At 42.6% G+C, this 16,472-nt stretch overlaps 1 protein-coding gene across 12 annotated transcripts in view; it reads left to right on the top strand.

The window, feature by feature from the left end:
• RIMBP2 (RIMS binding protein 2) overlaps positions 1–15,574 on the top strand; it is a 307,318-nt gene extending 291,744 nt beyond the window's left edge. For 8 of the 12 annotated variants that reach the window (XM_044930306.2, XM_044930303.2, XM_044930307.2 and 5 more), the window contains 4 exons: positions 1,608–1,711; positions 4,599–4,670; positions 11,896–12,030; positions 14,163–15,574. In XM_044930306.2, coding sequence (XP_044786241.1) covers positions 1,608–1,711; positions 4,599–4,670; positions 11,896–12,030; positions 14,163–14,351 — 500 coding nt within the window. In that variant the 3' untranslated portion in view covers positions 14,352–15,574. Of the gene's footprint in view, positions 1–1,607; positions 1,712–4,598; positions 4,671–11,895; positions 12,031–12,532; positions 13,301–14,162 lie in introns of those variants that run through there. The other 4 variants (XM_044930302.2, XM_044930308.2, XM_025267834.3 and 1 more) reach the window with 2 other exon arrangements.
• Positions 15,575–16,472: the final 898 nt, after the last annotated feature.

Raw genomic sequence — 16,472 nt, 5'->3', positions numbered from 1 at the left:
AACAACCAGAAAGAACTCAAATGTTTTCTGGCTGGTAAATGGATAAAATAACTATGGTTCATCAATACAATGGGATACTACTCACCAATAAGAGTAGAACAGATTATTGATCCATGCAATAACATGACTGAATCTCAGATGCACTGTCCAAAGGAAAGAAGCCAGACCCCAAAAGCTGCATCCGTGAGATGCCATTTAAACAATATTCTAAAACAGGCAGAACTATTGGGATAGAAAACAGATCAGTGGTTACCTAGGTTGGAGGTGACAAATGGGCATGAAGGAATTTGGGGATGGTGACGTAACTTCAATATCTTGATGGCTGTGGTGGTTATGTGACCATAGAGTTTATCAAAACTTACTAAAGTGAATGAACACTAAACTGAGTCATATTGTATGTAAATTACACCTCAATATAGTACATGTGTAGCCTTAATGCCACTGACATAGGGTTCCCCTGTGAAATTAGCAGTTTAGCAACACTATAATTAACCTCTGGTTACCACTGTAATTTGATCCAGGAAACATACATGCAGGTCCTGCAAAGGTATGCTTGCTTATTTCAAATAAAAGCAGTGATTCTTGACCAGGAGCTGAGGGTTGAATTTTGCACATGCACACAATGAGCCCTATGCCTGCCGCTGACTCCTGAAAAGCTGCTTAACTCACTTTACATGCTTTCAAAACACTTGTCTTTAGGAGTTTTCATTTCTGTGCATTGAATTCCAAAAATCAATCTTAGGCAAAAGATGGCTGTGTTTGGGAGAAAGGCCTCAATGCCAACTTTCTCCAGGAGAAACGTCATTTAGGAACCCAACAACGGAGGTTTGCCAGGGAGTTTGACGATTTGGGCCAGATCCCATGGTTCTTCATTGGCCCTTCTTATAAGTGGCTGTTTTCGGAGTTTTTGCAAATGCTCTGTGTGGGGTTTTCCTCTTTCTGCCCCTCTTATGCTGATATAGAGCCCAGGGCTCCATCTAGGGCAGATCGCAGCCGGGCAGCAGGAGGGGACCTCCCCCAGAGCCTTCTCCACAAGTGGCATCATTTCAGGGACAGCTGTTAAACGTACAGCGAGGGCACTAGAGGAAGCGGAGGGAAAGGAACCTCTGAGACGGGTAGAGAGGGTACTGCTTTCTATAGACTCTTGCTTCTCCTGATGACAGACTGGTGGCTGTGCCTCTGGTCTGAGCGAGAATAATCTGAGTGAGAATCATCTTCATAGCAGCTATATGGGCAGCATTTTTGACCTGGTGTTTATGGGGTTCCTCTGAGCTGGGTCACAACCTCCAAGTGGCCCACTTGCCCCCGCCCCCCTCACACGCACCTCGTGCCACTCCAAGCCCTTTAGATTGACTATTGGAGTGAATTCCCTGCTCTAAGTCTCCCCTGTTCCTATGCACAGAGAGAAAGGAGTGGGGCTAGACTGGACTTGAGTGTGAGCCTAGGGAGCCTGGGGGCTTCCCCGGCTTGGCCAGCGCTAGAGCCCAGCAGTCATCTCAGCCACACTGGCCGCATGTGACCTGGCTCCACCGACCGAGTCAAGGGAAAGGGGACGCCACTGGCTCTGAAATCACTTCATGATGGTGTTCTTCTTGTGATGTGAACAGAGAGAAACAGGAGAAGCGGCAGACAGCACTCGGTGTCGACGCGAAGAATGGTGGCCCTGTACGACTATGACCCGAGGGAGAGCTCGCCCAACATTGACGTCGAGGTACCTCTGCCCACAACACCCTCCCTCCCTCCCTTCCCTGGAACTTACACGGGAAGGCCTACTCAACCACGAATGAGAGAGCCAGGAGGGCAGGAGAGAGGTCGCGAGCCTGGTGACACACGCAGGGCACTGGCAGCCACAGACATAGGGTTTCCCTGGACCAGCACCCTGTGACCCATACCTGCTGTGATGGGTCATCCTGGACAGAGAAAGCAAAACCTCTGACCTGTGGCCAATGGCCCCCACCACCCCCACCCCCACCCCCACCACCACCACCACACACACACACACACACTCAAGGAAAATCGAGCAGAAAAGATGGATGTTCTCTGTGCACATAGGCTTCATGTCCTAGGAACACTGTGAAAACTGACAAGCATGTGCCTTCAGAAGGATTAGATTTCCACTCTTTGGAGCTGTTTTTTTAGACAGTCAGTTCAGTTCAGTTCAGTTGCTCAGTCATGTCCGACTCTGCTACCCCATGAACTGCAGCACGCCAGGCCTCCCTGTCCATCACCAACTCCCGGAGTCCACCTAAACCCATGTCCATTGAGTTGGTGATGCCATCCAACCATCTCATCCTCTGTCGTCCCCTTCTCCTCCTGCCCCCAATCCCTCCCAGCATCAGGGTCTTTTCAAATGAGTCAGCTCTTCGTATCAGGTGACCAAAGTATTGGAGTTTCAGCTTCAACATCAGTCCTTCCAATGAACACCCAGGTCTGATCTCCTTTAGGATGGACTGGTTGGATCTCCTTGCAGTCCAAGGGACTCTCAAGAGTCTTCTCCAACACAGTTCAAAAGCATCAATTCTTCGGCACTCAGCTTTCTTTATAGTCCAACTCTCACATCCATACATGACTACTGTAAAAACCATAGCCTTGACCTGACAGACCTTTGTTGACAAAGTAATGTCTCTGCTTTTGAATATGCTGTCTAGGTTGGTCATAACTTTCCTTCCAAGGAGTAAGGGTCTTTTAATTTCATGGCTGCAATCACCATCTGCAGTGATTTTGGAGCCCAGAAAAATAAAGTCTGACACTGTTTCCACTGTTTCCCCATCTATTTCCCATGAAGTGATGGGACTGGATGCCATGATCTTAGTTTTCTGAATGTTGAGCTTTAAGCCAACTTTTTCACTCTCCTCTTTCTCTTTCATCAAGAGGCTCTTTAATTCTTCTTCACTTTCTGCCATAAGGGTGGTGTCATCTGCATATCTGAGGTTATTGATATTTCTTCCAGCAAACTTGATTCCAACTTGTGCTTCCTCCAGCCCAGCATTTCTCATGATGTACTCTGCATAGAAGTTAAATAAGCAGGGTGACAACATACAGCCTTGACGTACTCTTTTTCCTATTTGGAACTGGTCTGTTGTTCCATGTCCAGTTCTAACTGTTGCTTCCTGACCCGCATACAGGTTTCTCAAGAGGCAGGTCAGGTGGTCTGGTATTCCCATGTCTTTCAGAATTTTCCACAGTTTATTGTGATCCACACAGTCAAAGGCTTTGGCATAGTCAATAAAGCAGAAATAGATGTTTTTCTGGAACTGTCTTGTTTTTTTGATGATCCAGCAGATGTTGGCAATTTGATCTCGGGTTCCTCTGCCTTTTCTAAAACCAGCTTGAACATCTGAAAGTTCACGGTTCACATATTGCAGAAGCCTGGCTTGGAGAATTTTAAGCATCACTTTACTAGTGTGTGAGATGAGTGCAATTGTGCGGTCGTTTGAGCATTCTTTGGCATTGCCTTTCTTTGGGATTGGAATGAAAACTGACCTTTTCCAGTCCTGTGGCCACTGCTGAGTTTTCCAAATTTGCTGGCATAATGAGTGCAGCACTTTCACAGCATCATCTTTCAGGATTTGAAATAGCTCAACTGGAATTCCATCACCTCCACTAGCTTTGTTCATAGTGATGCTTCCTAAGGCCCACTTGACTTCACATTCCAGGATGTCTGGCTCTGGACAAGATGTATACAAATCCCTGGTCCTTGGTATTTCTGTTGTACCTGATGGGTGACCAGCTCATGGTTCAGATTCAGAGCTTAGGTGGATTCAAATTTCTGTATTGGCTTGATGAATGTGTGCATGCATGCTAAGTCGGTTCAGTCATGTCAGACTCTTCACAACCCTATGAACTGTAGCCCACCAGGCTCCTCTGTCCGTGGGATTCTCCAGGCAAGTATACTGAAGTGAGTTGCCATGCCCTCCTGCAGGAGATCTTGCAGACCCAGAGACTGAACTCGTGTTTCCTGTGTCTCCTGAATTGGCAGGCAGGTTCTTTACCACTAGTGCCACCTGGGAAGCCTGGCTTAATATATATATGATGCCTAATGGCTCTTAGAAATGAACTTTAGTACCCTGTTTTCATGTCTAGAGATAAAAATGCAATTTTTTTCTGGTATCCTCTGCTGGAGTCAATGCACCCACCTCTAACCTGGAGCATGGCACGTAGTAGACATTTACTAAATGACATTTAAATACAATTTTTTTTAATATATTCAGTGAAAGGATATTTGTGCAATGGTCCCTTCACTGCAGGGCGCATCTGAAGGCTCTGTGGTTTTTAAGTTAACTATTTAACTGGCTGTAAAGACGCACCACCAGCAGAACCTGGGGATGATCTTAATTCTGGCTGAGAATCGGAGCACAGCAGCCCTTCTGTTGGAGACTTGGCCTCATTTTGAATTGTCCTTACTTTCTAAGAGACTGGGAACACAGGCATTCATTCATCTGATATGTACCCTTCCTCCTTATCTGACTGAAAGTGTAGGTTCATACCAAAACAATAAGAAAAAAAAGAGAAATCATACCAGAAATCATGAAGATTTTTTTTTAAGGCAACTTCTATATTTAGGAAAACACTATTAACTTTATGCTCTGTCTTTACAGGCTGAACTTACATTTTGCACAGGAGATATTATTACTGTTTTTGGCGAAATTGATGAAGATGGATTTTATTATGTAAGTTTTTGAAGCATCAAATATATAAATATTTTTGCTTGTCTATTCTTTCCCCTAAAATTGTGCGTGAACTTTACCTGGCTTGCTGAAAGGATGGCTAATGTGCTTGTCCTCTTTGCCGAGCCCATAAAATATGGGAAGGCAGTTCTGTGATCTTCCCTGTTACTTCTCTTTAAAAGGAATATTTTCAATGCATACGAGCTGTTGACAAAGTAAGAGTATTCACATGCTCACATTAAATATTTCTTTCATTCAGACATTTACCAAGCAGTTTAATTTTCTGGATTACTTAGTGCCTGCGTGCATGCTAAGTCACTTCAGTCGTGTCCGACTCTTTGCAGCCCTATGGACTGTAGCCTGCCAGGCTCCTCTGTCCATGGGATTCTCCAGGCAAGAATACTGGAGTGAGTTGCCATTTCCTCCTCCAGGGGATCCTCCCCAATCCAAGGATGGAACCCGAGTCTCTTCTGTCTCCTGCATTGGCAGGCGGCTTCTTTACCACTAGTGCCACCTGGGAAGCCCCGTTTAGTGCATAGGTAATACATTTTCAAATGGTGAGAGGAAGAAATACAAAGAAGCAAAATTAATTAAAACCAACAGAATCTCAAGCTCCTCCCTCTTACAGCTCTGTGGACCCAGCCTCTGGGATAGGGATGGGGGAGTCCTGACTCTGCCCTGGGCCAGCGCAGCAGATCTCCTGATATTCCTGAAGAGAAGGCAGGCATGTTTGGGTAGTCATCTTAGGGGCACCTCCTCAGCCAGACACCTACTGCTGTTCCTTGCTTTAGGAATGGGGTCATCATCTTGCATCCCACTTTCCTCCTCTTTCTGTTTTTTGTTTTTTTTTTTAATAATGAAAATAATCAAGAAACTCTCAAGTCCTGACAAGGCAGGTTTCTCTTGGGGTCAAATGGATTTTACAACATCAGGCACACACGGTATTTCAAAGCTCCTCTGATGCAGTTTCTGATTTTTAAGAGAATAGTTTTTAGTGAGACTGTTCATGCTGTTACCAACCAGGGTTCTTGGCCTTCCCCAATCAATAGAAATTGATCATGGGTCAGACAAAAAATTCAGGTAAGGCTTTACTGGGGCCCCTGGTGCACAGTGGGGAGCCAGAACAAGCAACAGGTTTGCCTGCTTGCTCTCAGACGAGGGGGACAAGCGTGTTCCTTATATGGGGTGAGGGTAGAGGTGTGTCCAGAGGTCAGCCCGGAAGGGTAGCTTAGGTGGTTTGCCCACCCCTTAGGTGGTGGTGTGTGTAGGGGGCATGCGAGGTACCCTGCTTTTGCTCTCAAACCTCTGCTTTTACTCTGGGCTCTTCAGAAGTGGCAGCTGGGTTTTTTGGTCTCTTTGTACCTCGTTGTCCGTAATTTGCCCTAATTGACCCCTTGCATGGAGTTAGTTTTAGTTCCCTCGAGTTTCTTTGTGTTTTGATGCTGGAGATGTTTCGCCAGGTGCAGGCACTGCAGCAGAGGTCCCGGGTCCAGGCCCAAGCCTGTCTCAATACTTTGTCCATATGTTGCAAGTGTTTCTTTTTTTAGGTAATCATCTGATTTTTAAATTTTCCTTTTTGTGTGTGGTTTTGTTGTCTTTTCTTTTATGAAGCAGAAGTTTTAAATTTTTATGTACATTTTTATGTTTTTCAGCCCTTGGGCGACATGCTTAAAAGTCCTTCAAAGTGATAGAAATAATCATTTTATCTTGGTTCTTCACTTTGATAGCTTCATTTTCACATGTAAATCTCAAGTGTCTAACTTTATTTCTAATTAGAGAAACTAATGTCCCCATGCCACTTATTAAGTAATCCATCCTTGCCTACTGTTTAAAAATCCCACCCTTCTTCTGTGTACTACACGCCTAGTACACAGAATGTGCAGTACACTCCTAGGTCCTGTATCCATATCTCATGCTACTCGATTCTCTCAATTACTGTGTTTTTATAATTCATTTTCATATTTGGGAGGGATCTCTTCAGTAGGATCCCACCCCACAACAAAGCCATAGTACTTTATTTAGAGGCGCATTTAGTTTTTAGAGGAAACTGGGGAGTTTTTAGATGACATGACATTGTCTTTCAACTCTAACATAGGTGTGTCTGACTTTTTCTAAGTTTTTCCTTTCATCGGTTCATGAATTTATTCTTACACATCCTTATATATCTTTTAAAGTTCATTCTTATGTTCTTGCTATTATGATTTTTCTGGTATATATTTTACTGGTTATTTAGAAAATATCTTGGAAATGTGTGTATACATATGTATGTGTGTATGTATCTGTTTTGTGTATATGTATGCAACACACATGTATGTGTGCATATGTGCATACATGCAAACACGCATGTGTGTGCATGTGTATGTATATGGGCATGTGTATTTGCATGTGTGTGTATGTGTGCATTTTATGTGCATGTACGTGTGTGCTCGCTATGCCTATTTATCTGCATGTTTATGCTCCGCTACAAATCTTTCTTCTGGATGCATTATTTCCATTGTCATCAGTTGGTTCTCTTGGGTTCCCAGAGTCAAGACATTTTCTCTTTTCTTCAATATCAGTCATCTCTTCTTACTGTCTTACTGCATCATTTAGAACAATTATGAATAGTGAGGGTAGGGGATCCTTGACATTATGTATTTTAGTAAGAATATCACTAATCTTTACACTGTTATGTGTTAAGCTAGACTATCAATAGAGAGATGGTCTTTATACTGTTAAGTATCCTGTTTCCATTTGCTAAGCTTATTTTTTTTCTCAGTAAATTATTGACCATGGTACACCACTATTTTTTACAATTATTTTTAAAGAGCTGTATTTGATTTGCTAACATTTTATTCAGAATTATATTTATGTTCCAGAAATTATATTGGAATATAATTTTTGGAATATCTCTTATATGGCTTTTGGTATCAGGATTATGCTAGAATTGTGAATGAACTGGTAAGCTTCCAGTATTTTTCATGATCTGGACAGCTAAAATGACATAGTTAGGTCTTATAATTATGTGAAGATTATGTCTAAAAGATCTTTTAGGTTCATTGTCTTTTTAGGATGTACAAAAGTTTTCATTTGCTTAAATGATTATATTTTTATTGAGTCAATTTTTTTAGACTCTATGTATATTTAGAAGGCCAGACCTTTCATTTAGATTTTCAAACATCTAGACAAAACTGGACATAGTATTATCTGGTTATTTAAAAATATTTTTCTACTATGAGCTGCATGTTTCCATTGCTGTATCTCTTTGTTTTCTTGGCTAGCCTACCTAAATTTTGCATGATAGCAGGAATCAGATCTATTGATATGAAATGTACACTTTTTATTTGTGTCTCCACCAAATGGCTTTACTGTTATTTTGTTGGTCTGATTTGCTGAGTAGACTGCCCAGTCCACTTATTTTTAATTATTTCTTATTTGATAAATGAGAACTGGGGATATCTAACTTGATTCCAATAATCTCAAGCTTCACCAAACTTGTGTTGTCTGACATTGCGTGCAATCTTGAAAGCTCTCATAAGAGCTAACTTTTTCTGGGATATACTCCTGTGATCTCTTCCCAGTCTCTCCGCAGTTCCAAACATCCCATAATGAACAGAGGGTAGGTGCAGGGAACTCTGTTGTCCACCTGGGCCTTCCCCTCCACAATCTATAGCATCCACAGTGAAGTCAATCACTTGAGATTTCCAGCACCCCATAATGCTTCCGCCCTTACTTAGTCTGTGTTAACCAGATGCTTGCATGGTGCAGTGTTTCTACACCCAGACTCGTAAGTCATGTACTGTGATAGGTCAGAAGGAAACTGGCTGCACAGTAGCAGTCTAAAAGCATTAAAGCCAGCGAAGAAGAACTATGCAAGCATGACTGGGCTTTGTGCTGATCGTGCATGAAGAAAATGGGGCAGTTGTAATGTTTACTGCCATTTAGCCTAACACAATCCAATTCTTTTTGAATGTAAGGTCTTGAGACGGTTTGTATTTGGCCTCAAACATAGAAATGAGGCTCAAAGAGGACCAGAGATCTGAGTATGAAGGGTCTGCAAGAGGGAGAAATGTCAGGTTTCTCTTAGAGAAAATTGTAGTCAAGGGTTTTGCAAATGGACTGTTGAAGGGAGATGGGAGTCCCAGGGGGCTTGGTGACATGTCACCAAGAGTCCAGGGTACAAGCTATGGAATGACCCAGGTGAGGAACAAGGGCTTGAACTGAGATGGTAACTGAGTCAGACAGATACCGAGGGCTCAGATGGTTAGTTGGGACATCTCCCAGGAAGATCTCAAGGTTCTGCCTTAGCTGATGGGTGCCCTGGGTAAAACAGGAATAAGGACATGGTTGAGAGGAAAACACGAAATACTGAGCTTGAGGCTACAAAGCCTCTCCAAGACAGAGGAGTACTCACACCCCTGGAATATTCTAGTGATCACATCCAGCAGTGGTGTCACACGCACTTCTGACACGTGATTTAACAGACCTGTATGAGGGAGGCTCGGGAGAAAAGACGGGAAACACTGTAGAGACAGTACCCCCACACTCCATTCAGTGAGCCCAGGGCAGCGTTCAGCCCGGAAGCCTGAACAGGCAGGAGGGTATAGGTCTCGGGTCACACAGGTGCCTGCTGTGATGTGAGCACGGTACTGATGGGGATTTGTGTGTAAAGCTGTGTTTTCACAGAACGTAGTCCCCAATCATGAGCCAACTACTCCATCTGGTGCTCACCCAAAGAAAGTCATTTTCTGATGCTGGGGGGAAAAAAAAGCTGGCTGTTAAAGAGTTACTGGGAGGTCTGGACTGTATAGAAGATTCCAGTGTCTGTGTATCGACGTTGTCTGCAACCTTTGATGTGGAAGAAATCACCAGGGACACATGCACAATAAAAGATAAAGGTGTCCTAGAAAGTCTCTAAGTAACAGCAACAGAGAAAAACAAGCTAACAGGAGAGCCTGAGGAAGAAGGGTTGAAGCTGAACAGGAGAACAGGAGAGTGGAATCTTCAAGGTCAAAGCAGGAGGCAGGTGATGGCTGAACTGGGCAGGTGGATTTGGGGCTCAGGAGGGATTAATGCATAGGAAAACATGGGCGGTACCTGGACCTGCCTCTTTTTAAAAAATGTATTTTAATTGTGATAAACACAATTTAACCTTAATCACTCGTTAGCGTATAGTTCACTGGTGTTAAGTACACTCGTATTGTTGCACAACCATCACAACCATCTACCTCTAGAACTCTTTTCATCTTGCAAAGTTAACACTGTCCCCAGCACCCACCATTCTCCTGTCTCTCTGACTCTGACTACTCTAGGAACCTCGTGTAAGTGGAATCATTCAGTGTTCTTCTTTTGACCATTCGCCTAGCATGCTATCCTCGAGGTTCATCACCGTTGTAGCATAGCTCAGATTTTCCTTCCTTTCTGAAGGCTGAATCATACTGCATTGAGCCACACATCGTTGATCCATTCATCCACCGATGCAGTTAGGGTGACTCCATCTTCTGGCTGTTGTGAAGAGTGCTGTGAATCCAGGCATACCAGAACCTCTTCAAGACTCTGCTTTTAATTCAAGTAAATACGCAGAAGTGGACCTGTTGGATCATATAGTAATTTTAATCTTTTGAGGAGCCAGCATACTGGTTTTTCCACAGTGGCTGTACTGTCTTACAGTCCCACCGATAGCATGCAAGGGTTCCAGCTTCTCTGTCTCTACACCAGTACTGCCATCCTAATGCGGTTTGATTTTTGATTCCCTAATGAATAGTGATGCTGAGCATCTTTTACATGCTTGTTAACCCTTTGTATGTCTTTTTGTGAGAAATATCTATTCAGGTTCTTTGCCCACTTTTTAACTGGGTGAATTATTTTGTAAAGCTGTAGAATTTCTTTATATATCCTTTGTAACTCTTATTAGATAATAACTTGCAAGTATTTTCTCCCATCGTGTAGGATTGTTTTACACTCTGTTGGTCATGTCCTTGGATGCATCGTTTTTAATTTTGATGTTGTGAGCTGTCACTTTCAAATTGTCATTTCCTAGACCTATTGAACAAAGCAACAGACTCCCATGTTATCTGGGGCCAGTTTTGAACTTGGTTTTGGGCTCTGTGGGGCAGTTGTATCACCTCTTGATACATCCGGTGAGCAGCTGGTCTAGGTTACATGCTGTATTGCTGATCCTGCTGACAGCGCCAGCTGTCTCGCTGTTGACACCGTCTGCAGTGTTCACTGAACCCATGGTAGACAAGGTGTGAGTGGTAAAGCTGGAAGAAGACCTGAGGAGCCATAGGAACTGCAGACACGTTTATTCTCTCCTGGCTGACGCAGCAGCCATAGCATAACCGGAGACAACACAACCTCTCTGCTGGCTGACGCAGCAGCCACAACAGTATTCTCTCCTGGCTGACGCAGCAGCCGTAGTGTAGACACGCTGTATTCTCTCCTTTCATGGCTGACACAGCCATGATGCGCCTGCTTTCTTTAGGTGGCACTCATACAGGCGTACTGCACAAAGTAACCCTTGACCAAGCGAGTACCTCATGACGCCCGTGCACAGTGCTACAAATGATCTCAGCTGTTACATCGTCACGGTTTACACTATGTGGAGCAAGAGAGCCTGAACCCACCATCTTGGCTAATTTACTCTCTCCCCACACATGCATAGGCATGTTACTGAGTAGAAAGGTATCAACTGAAGCAGTCACCTCTAAGGAGGTATCGACAGTTTCATCTTCCTCTATTGTGTGGATCCTTACAGTGAAACTGTAGTAAAGCATAGGATGAACTGGTCTGTCCCTTCAATCCTGCCTCTGACCCCACAACCCCCAGCTCCCCTCTCTCAATGTGCTTGAGCAATGGTATTTTTACAAATTTCCTAGGAATTCAGAGGTCAGCCAGGGCTGAGAACTATGAAGTGAGATGCTCTCGAGGAGTGTTTCTAAGCGTGGCTGATCCTAAGACTCACCCAGGCCTCTTGGTTGGAACAGACTCTTCGGCTCCACCGTAGACCAAACTGAGACTTGGGGTGGGGAGGGAGAAGGAGGGAGATGGGCGTGACCCTGCACTTCAAGCACATGGCCAAGGTCATTCTTGTGACCAGGGGAGTTAGGAAACGCTGGCATCCCAAGCTCTACCACTTTTGAACCATGATAAACTCACTACTCTGAGCTATATTCCTTTAGTGAAAGCGAGAAGTGGGTTTCTGGGAACAAGGGTCAGTCATTCTTCTTTCTCATCTCTGTGTTTCTAGGGGGAGCTTAATGGGCAGAAAGGGCTTGTACCTTCCAACTTCCTAGAAGAAGTGCCTGATGATGTAGAAGTCTACCTTTCCGACGCGCCATCCCATTACTCACAGGACATGCCAATGCGCTCCAAGACGAAAAGGGTAAGCACAAGCATTCAGCATGTTTCACCCTCTCCCGCTCTGCCGTAGATGGTCCAATACAGCCTGTGCGTTGCTCTCTTTATACCTTAGGCTGAAAAGCATAGACCCTGAGTTTTTTTCTCTGCCCTTCCATGGGGATTGTGCCCCAAAATTCTAACCACGTTTATTTGTTCCACAAAAATGACCCTTTCGATCTAATCAGCCTGCTCTACTCACAAAGGAACTACCCATCCTGCATCCCAGGTGCACATCTCAGTTTGATCAAGAGTGAGGAGGGGATGGCTAGTCCACAGATTCAGTGGGCAACAGTGATTGTTTGCCCTGTTAGGACTTTAACAGATCCTCTGAACAAAGGTCAGAGAACTTCTCAACCATATGTAACTGTTAGATTACATTCATGTTTAGCGTCTCATTTTTATTTTATTTCATCACTGCGAGTTTTTATATATTATATTTTTATATATATATATTTTTATTTCTTTGCTCATCTGCTTGGAAACAGAAGAAGAGTGTTCATTTCACACCTTAATCAGGCAATGTAGCCTTCACGTAAGTGAGCAACTGAAGATACCTATAAAGATACCAACTTAAGCTACCTTAACTGGACCAATGCGGTAGACTTAAGGCTTCACTGTGGGGTTAAAAAAAAAAAAAGAAATATGTCTCAAAAACCCATTGGACCTAAAGTATTACTTGGTCTCAGTTGTAAAGCAACTGAATTTGCAGTGAAATAAATCATCTTTAATCATTATTTCCTATGATTTACATTAAGAATATTTGAAAGGCCAACATTGGGAACATATTTCTTAACAGGCTAATTGTTTGTTTACACAGAGTGTTCCAATGTCTACTCATAATTAAAGCTGCATATTGCATTGTTAGCCACTCTTGGAAAAAGCACAACCTAATAAATGTTTACTATGGAAATTTTACTTAAAAAAAATGCAACTCAAGATCGAGCAGATGAGTAGTGACCAAGAGGTGATCTAGAGTTGGCACTGAACACTTCCCATGCCGGCTTGAGCAGCAGACGGCTTTTTCTTAAGTGACCACCCCTCTACCTTACAGGAGAGCTGGTGCTTCTCCTCAAAGCACAAGTGAGTGTCCTGAACACAAAAGCGTTTGGTGGAAGACTGCTCTGTTGGTATACCAATGCAATACTAAGTTTAATGAAACATGCAGCTCAAACGATTGCATTAGATGGAATAGATGGTATCTTCAGGTGTACTTTGGGATGCTTTACTAGGTGTTTTCCATTAGAATTAGACCTTGATTTTAAATCCAAGTAAGCTTGAAGCCCTTTGGCTCATATCATTTGCCTGTTGAATAATGAACACTCATATTAGAGAGAGGTCTGCTCTGGTGAGGTAAGGGAGTAAGAGGAATTCAGGCATGCCCAGGACCAGAAACGTGGGTGAGGCCAGTTGTCATGCCTCCCATGTCGTTCTGCTCTTGCAAAGCAGCATTAAGCACTGAAGTGTACAAAGTCCTACCATGTGCTCTATATTGACAAAAAGACATCTTTACTATCTTGGAAATAAGCATACAAGAAGGGCCTTTAAGCTTTCTTTGATTGTAATTAAGGTTCATTTTAGTTTTTTTTTCTTTCAACCGGTGTGCCATCTCCAGTGTTTCTACAGTATACTAATTAACCCAGGAATGCACTCAACAATGTCAGGGTTTTATATACCCAAGTAGTTTTCATATACAACAAAACTTTCTTTAAGAACTTTTGTGTTTAAGATTACTTTTGTGTTTAAGATGGGTACTTGGCCAATACTACTCTCAACCTAATTCAAAATAACTCTTTTTTTTTTTTTTTCCTGCTCTTGGTCTTAGTTTACAAAGTAAATTATTACCTAGCTTTGTTTTGCCAAAGCAATGGCCACCCCCTCCCCGGAGACAAAGAAACTGAAAACCCAACATTGATGGCTAGACCCCCTGTAAGAGATATGCCCTGGGAGAGGTGTGAGCCTCTCATGGCATACTTTAACCCTTGAAAGAAGAAATGATCCACCCTTACCTTTCCTGGTGGGAAACGGGGCAGTGTGGTGTTTCTGATGATACCGAGTGAGCGGATGGATGTTGTTGGCGCTCGCGTACTCAATAAACTGTAACAATGTACCTACTAGGTTCCTCCTGAGGGTTCAGGTACAGCAAGGAGAGCGCCATCCCCCACAGTACATCTCCATTCGGGGTCACCTACGTCATCTATGGGTACTGGTAGTCCTGGGAGAGGCAGGGAAATGTCCTCGAAAAAGAAAAAGGGGCTGCTTTCCAAAGGCAAGAAACTGCTGAAAAAACTGGGTGCAGTGAAATGATTCATGTGCTTCCGGACAACTTCCAAATCTATGTAATTTTCTTTAATTCCAAACTAGGGCTTTCATGACTCAAGTACTTCCTAAAAAAACAATCTTCTCCCCTGACACCAGTAGAGAAATGCTCTTTGCACTACCATCCACTTTAAGCCCAGCGCCAGGACAAAGAGCTGCTGGTGCTCCCACCCGCCTCCGCCCACCGCTCTTATTAGTGCCCGGGCTCTGGCGGGAGCTGGGGTGTCGCGTGAACATGCAGGGAGCCAGTAGCTCTTTGTAGCTCACTCCCTACCTGGGATCCAGTCTTTGTGCATTTGTCATCTGCCCTTAAAGGAATGATTTCAACCTCTCTCCCTTTTCAAAATGCTTGCCTCATAATGCATAACTCTCACTTTAACTCTGGTCTTGAAATTCCTAGTTTATCGCCTTGATGTTTTGCCTTATAAATGCACAGTGATTTGTACTGTCTAATAAAAACTACAGTGTCCACTTTGTATGTGTTGTGCATTCAGTGCTCTCATCCTCACAGACACAGTGGTTTGAAACCAAGTTGTGCAGGCTGTGCAATTTAAGATCCTGGCTTTTCAGCTTTTAAAGCAAGCCAGGCAACACACAGAAAATGTTTACTTATTCAAATCATTCAAAAAAGAGGAGAGGAGATAGCTTTGGTAAAGTACCACACTTCTCCAACCTGCCAGAAACCTGGTAATATTCATTGCTTTCAGTGTTACATTTTGTGGCATATGGATTTACGTTCCTTTCATTATTTGTCAAAATGCCATACACAGTCAACAATGAACAGCACACACGTAAAGCAATCCACATAATGCATAAGCCACACCAAAAACATCCTAAGTTTAAGTCTCTTCAAAATTATTCCATACCAATCTTCACCATTGGCACTTGAACAAAAACAGATTTACAAAGTTGTTGGCAGATGTATTTGATGGTTACTATTTTGTAATTCTTGTCCACTTGTAAATTGTTTTTACTCTTTATACATACTTTTCAGACTGCCTTTCTTTTGTAATTTATGGAAGGTTTATAAATGAATGACAAAGCTTTCCCCATTGTGTCTTCAAAAACTATATTGTAAATTGTAATATAATAGTATGTGGTAGATTTATTAAAAGGAAATTACTCTGTGTGGTTAAGTTCTGCGTGGGTGTGTGCATGTGTACAGCTAGTGTAAAATATTTTATAGAAATAAAATTTGTTATTTTATACAATGCCATTTATTCTGTATGTTTGTTTTAAACGCTTTTTAAAAGAATAGCAGCATAACTGAATTCTTTTCTCCTGTATGTACAAGAAAACTCTCTAACATTACCTCTTGGGCACTACTTTTTTTCTAAAGTAATCCTGACCTATGTGTGGGGAGTCGTTTACAAAATGCTGTCACCCTCGCATTATTAGTGACAGTCCAGTCAGTGGCAAACAAAATGTAATTAGCGCTGAGACATACTCTCGTGAAATACTCATGAGCAGCAAAGACGTGGAGAGTGAGTTCAAACCATATTCATAACATCTCCCTTTGGCAACTCTAGAATTCAGATGATCTGAATAAAGAGCTACACCAACTAAATACAATAAAATACTACTTTTCAAAGCATTTTCCTAAAAACCTTATTTTAAAATCCTCCAAATAATAGGATTTATTCTCACTAACAACATGCAAGAGAAAATATAATTCAAATTCATAACTTTATGAAACTATGTATGAATATGTAAAATTATAACTTATCATAATGCCATTCACATCAAATTATGTTTTCACCTACTGCATTAACAGAAAAGGTTATGTTGCACTAATTGATGACAGAGAAATACCGAATGATCTCGCTTACACGTGGAACCTAAGACAGTTAAACACTTAGAAGCAGAAGGTAGGATGGTGGCTGCCAGGGGCTGAGAGTGGGGGAAATGGGAAGATGTTGGTCAAAGGTATGAAGTTTCTGGAGATCTAATATTTAAAGACAAGCTAAAATGCTAGATTAAATGGAATGTCTTAAAAAATTTTCCAGTCTGAGAAATACCAGGATAAGAAATTAAAGTCTATACAACAGTGTGAATGTCTTTAATGCAACTATTCACTTAAAAATGGTTGAAATGGTAAACTTTGTCATA

This window comes from Bubalus bubalis, chromosome 17, assembly GCF_019923935.1.
Source record: "Bubalus bubalis isolate 160015118507 breed Murrah chromosome 17, NDDB_SH_1, whole genome shotgun sequence".
Classification (NCBI taxonomy): domain Eukaryota; kingdom Metazoa; phylum Chordata; class Mammalia; order Artiodactyla; family Bovidae; genus Bubalus; species Bubalus bubalis.
Note: the sequence above shows the minus strand (reverse complement) of the source record. Positions and strands in the feature narration are given on the sequence as shown.